This window comes from Corvus brachyrhynchos, unplaced genomic scaffold (genome assembly GCF_000691975.1).
Source record: "Corvus brachyrhynchos isolate BGI_N302 unplaced genomic scaffold, ASM69197v1 scaffold99, whole genome shotgun sequence".
Classification (NCBI taxonomy): Eukaryota; Metazoa; Chordata; class Aves; order Passeriformes; family Corvidae; genus Corvus; species Corvus brachyrhynchos.
Genome location: NW_008239778.1, coordinates 2,381,470 through 2,384,973, shown reverse-complemented (window position 1 = coordinate 2,384,973; position 3,504 = coordinate 2,381,470). Strand labels below are relative to the sequence as shown.

General features: G+C 48.6%; 1 protein-coding gene across 1 annotated transcript in view; it reads left to right on the top strand.

Annotated features, from left to right (window-relative positions):
• The first annotated feature begins 1,748 nt into the window (after window positions 1-1,748).
• HSD3B7 (hydroxy-delta-5-steroid dehydrogenase, 3 beta- and steroid delta-isomerase 7) overlaps window positions 1,749-3,504 on the top strand; it is a 14,556-nt gene continuing 12,800 nt past the window's right edge. The window contains exon 1 of the mRNA XM_008640449.2: window positions 1,749-1,969. Within this exon, the coding sequence (XP_008638671.1) occupies window positions 1,822-1,969 (148 nt within the window). The 5' untranslated portion in view covers window positions 1,749-1,821. The remainder of the gene's footprint in view (window positions 1,970-3,504) is intronic.

Sequence of the window (3,504 nt, the reverse complement as noted above, 5' to 3'; positions counted from 1 at the left end):
TCTGCTTCACATGGAGTTTTGCATCACTGATGAGGACATGCTCAAGGTTACTTCATGCCAGACATTCCCATGCAGCACTTCTCTGGGTCTCTCAGGGTGTATTTATCTAGGTTTTTGAGTCCTAACACCTCCAACTTCGATATATTTATCCTTGCAAAAAGTCCTCTGAGGGAAGGCAGTTGTGTTAATCACCACTGTACAGATTGGGAGTTGCTGGATAAAAGGCTAAATTAATTTCTTGGGACATTTGTGGCTGTGCTGGTCTGCCAGGCACCAAATTAGCATCAGGCCCATGTTGGTCTCTGGGCCATTATGGCCACTGATTGTAATCACAGCGAGGGGAACTGACTTCTCCTGAGCTTAACACAGCCCAGGAAAATCAATGGCAGAGAAGAACACACTGAACTTGTAGCAGGAGCTGATTAAAAGAAAACTATTTATTCACAAACAAAACGCAGCTACCCTTGGAGTTCACTGCTTTAACTCTTCATTAGCCATATGCTCAGCAGCAAGTGGCTCTTTATCCAGGCAGGCACTGGCACTGTGCTAAGAATGGCTCTGGCCGTGAGTGTAGTTGGAATTCTCTCCACATTGCAGCCTGGGCATGGGGAAAGCAGTCAACCTGAAACAGGAACAAACTCTCCCTAAGCTTCCCAAGCAATACTGGAGAAAAACAACTACTACACTGTATAAAGGAAGAGTGAGCAGGGAGATTATATTACCTTACTCACCCTCTAGGAACAGTTCACCAAAACCAGTGACAAGCTGGTTCAAAGAGAGAGGGCAAAAAATGCAACTATTCCAGACCAAAGGATGTCGTTTGCTTGGCATCAAGGATAGCCTGGGAGTTGATCAGGCCTGACTTAGTTACCTCTGAGCCTTCATGGTAGAGGCAGAGAGAAACAGGACACGTCTTCCCCCTGCCACATCCCACTTTTAGGACAGGATCAAGCACTCTTGGGCAAAGCTGGTCCCCTTTTTTGACTCCAGTGGCAAACTAAACAGCACCTGCTCTCTGTAGCACAGCAGGGAAAGGTGACTTAGCCATGGGCTGGCAGATAAAACTTGTACCAGTGATAAGAATTAACTGTTGGAACACTTTGCTGAAGGATGTGGTAGAGTTTGCACTCCAAGACGGTTTTCAAATTATGAGAGGACTTTCTCCTCCTAAACAGATAGATAGATATAGATAGATAGATGGGTGGATGAGAGAGGGGGGTGTGTGATGTATTCAGCTCAAGGCACATCCATCCAGGAGAGCCACACCAGGTGCTCAGACTGGTGGAATTGGTGACCACAAAGCCCCAGATGCCCATTCCTGACCCAGCTCAGCAATGGGAGGATTTGCTGCCATAAAGCCTCTCTACAAATCACCAGGGCATGGGAACAAGGTCCTTGCAGCATCCCGCTGTCAGCAGCTACCCTGAGCATCTCCAGGACACACTGCAGCCCCCAGAGCTCCAACACCTGATAACCAGCCTGTGGGAAGGGGCTAACCAGGGTGGAAAACTTCTGGCAGCCAAATTTTGGCCTGAGGCTGGACACACATCAAGGCAAGCCAGAGGTGCCCCAATCACCACGGGCTACTATGGGAGAAGGGAAAGGCTGAGTCAGAGAGCCCAAAATGGGCCTGTGGCAGCACTGTGGGACTGTGCCAAGGGAAACTTGATTTATGTTTAACTGGCTGGAGTTAATGTTCACCCAGGAGCATTCTGTGGCAGCTAGACTTTAGACTTAGCTCAGAAAACTCTGGCTGAGTGCACGATAAGACCCTGGCAGCCACCTTCTCTCTGCTCCTCAACCACAAAAACATCTTCAGAAATGGATGGAGCCTGGGTCTACCTGGTGACAGGAGGATGTGGGTTTGTGGGCGAGAGGATCGTAGAGCTCCTGTCTCAACAAGACTACATCAAAGAAGTCAGAGTTTTTGATTCAGTAGCAAGAGAAGAAGTAGAAAAACTCAGCACAGGTAAGAAAATGGCATCAGCATCTGTTTAGTGGCCATAATTCTCCCTCTCATGGCAGCTGGGGTAACGCTGGAGATGTCGCAGTTACAGGCGTGGGGCAGGAACCTGGATTAAACAGACTGGGTGAGGAACAGCTTCCAGCTCAGAATTTTTACAGCACAGGACTAAATCAAAGAAAAATGATCCCTAGGGATGGATCACCCAAGATATGTCACCCAGTGAGGCTCTAAGTCCCCAGGCAGGGATCAGTTGTGAGGAGCCACGTACACACAGAGTACGTGACATGGGAACTTGGCTGCCCAGCGGCTTTGCTCAACTAGTCTGACACAAAGGGGCTAAAACAACATCCTCCAGAGCTGCTCCACTGGTTCTGAGGAAAAGAACTGAAAGTCCTGACAGCAACAGAATCAAACTCAGAACCTACTGCAAGCCTTGTGAAATAAATTATGGAAATAATTGAGAGAAACATATAGCACCCTAAAATAGGAAGAGGTGAGTCTCAGAAAACACTCAGAGATACTGAATTAATCCATTTGATCATATTCTGAGACCTGCCTTCATGCAGGGTTGAGTACAGTGAGATATGTTGGGGAAAAACAACCTGTTTTACTGGACCCATGCAAATACCCATGCAAAACAAGCCAACGCAGCTCAGGGTGCCCTGCTCAGCTAATGCTGGGCTGGGTCCCCTGTCTCTGACTGCCCAAACCTTCAGCCTGCTTTGAGAGAGGCAAAAAATGCTGAGGGAGATCCTGTTGGGAGATATGGACAGAAAGGAGATGCACCTACAGCAAGTCAAGGCTCCCAGGGAAATATCACTATCAGAAACCCTCCCTGGCAGATGAACTCAGCAGACTGGTTTCCCCAGGTTTCAGGGAGCCAATTACCTTAAAAGCACCCATAATTGAAGAAAAAGCTGTTTAAACCTTAGGGAGGTGCCAAAATCCATGCTGCAGGAGAGGTCTGTGGCCTGACACCCCAGCAAACCACAGAGAACGAGGCAGAAGCAGCCTGAGGGACCATCCCAACCCCATCCCTCTGCCCCAAGGCAGAGTCAGCTCCACCACAGCCTTCCCCACAGATGTTTGTTCTGTTCCCAGGCCACCCCGGGCAGCCCATTTATTTCTGCCCCACCAGGCAGTGGGCACAGTCTGGGTCCTTGATTTCTTACCTAAACTTACAGGTACAAGAGGTATTACAGCATTACTGTAATTTTTTTTTTAACAACAATCTTCACGATCTGAAAACCACATCCTTCCACTCCATACTGGTTTCTGCTTTAGGCTAAAGCAGCTCTCACACACTCCTTCTTCCTCCTCTGCTCCATCCAGCACTGCAGGGCACTGGCATTGTTCCCATCTGGAAGGGGGGCATTGAGTTTTGGGCTGTGGCCTTCCCACTGCCGCAAAAAGCTGATGGATTTGTCTCCTCCATCCTGCAATTTATCCTCCTGCTTTACCTGTCTCTGCAACTGTGCCTTTTTCAGTCGACAACAAGCAACAGCTCCTGAGCTGCCCTGGCCCAATTTAATTCCTTC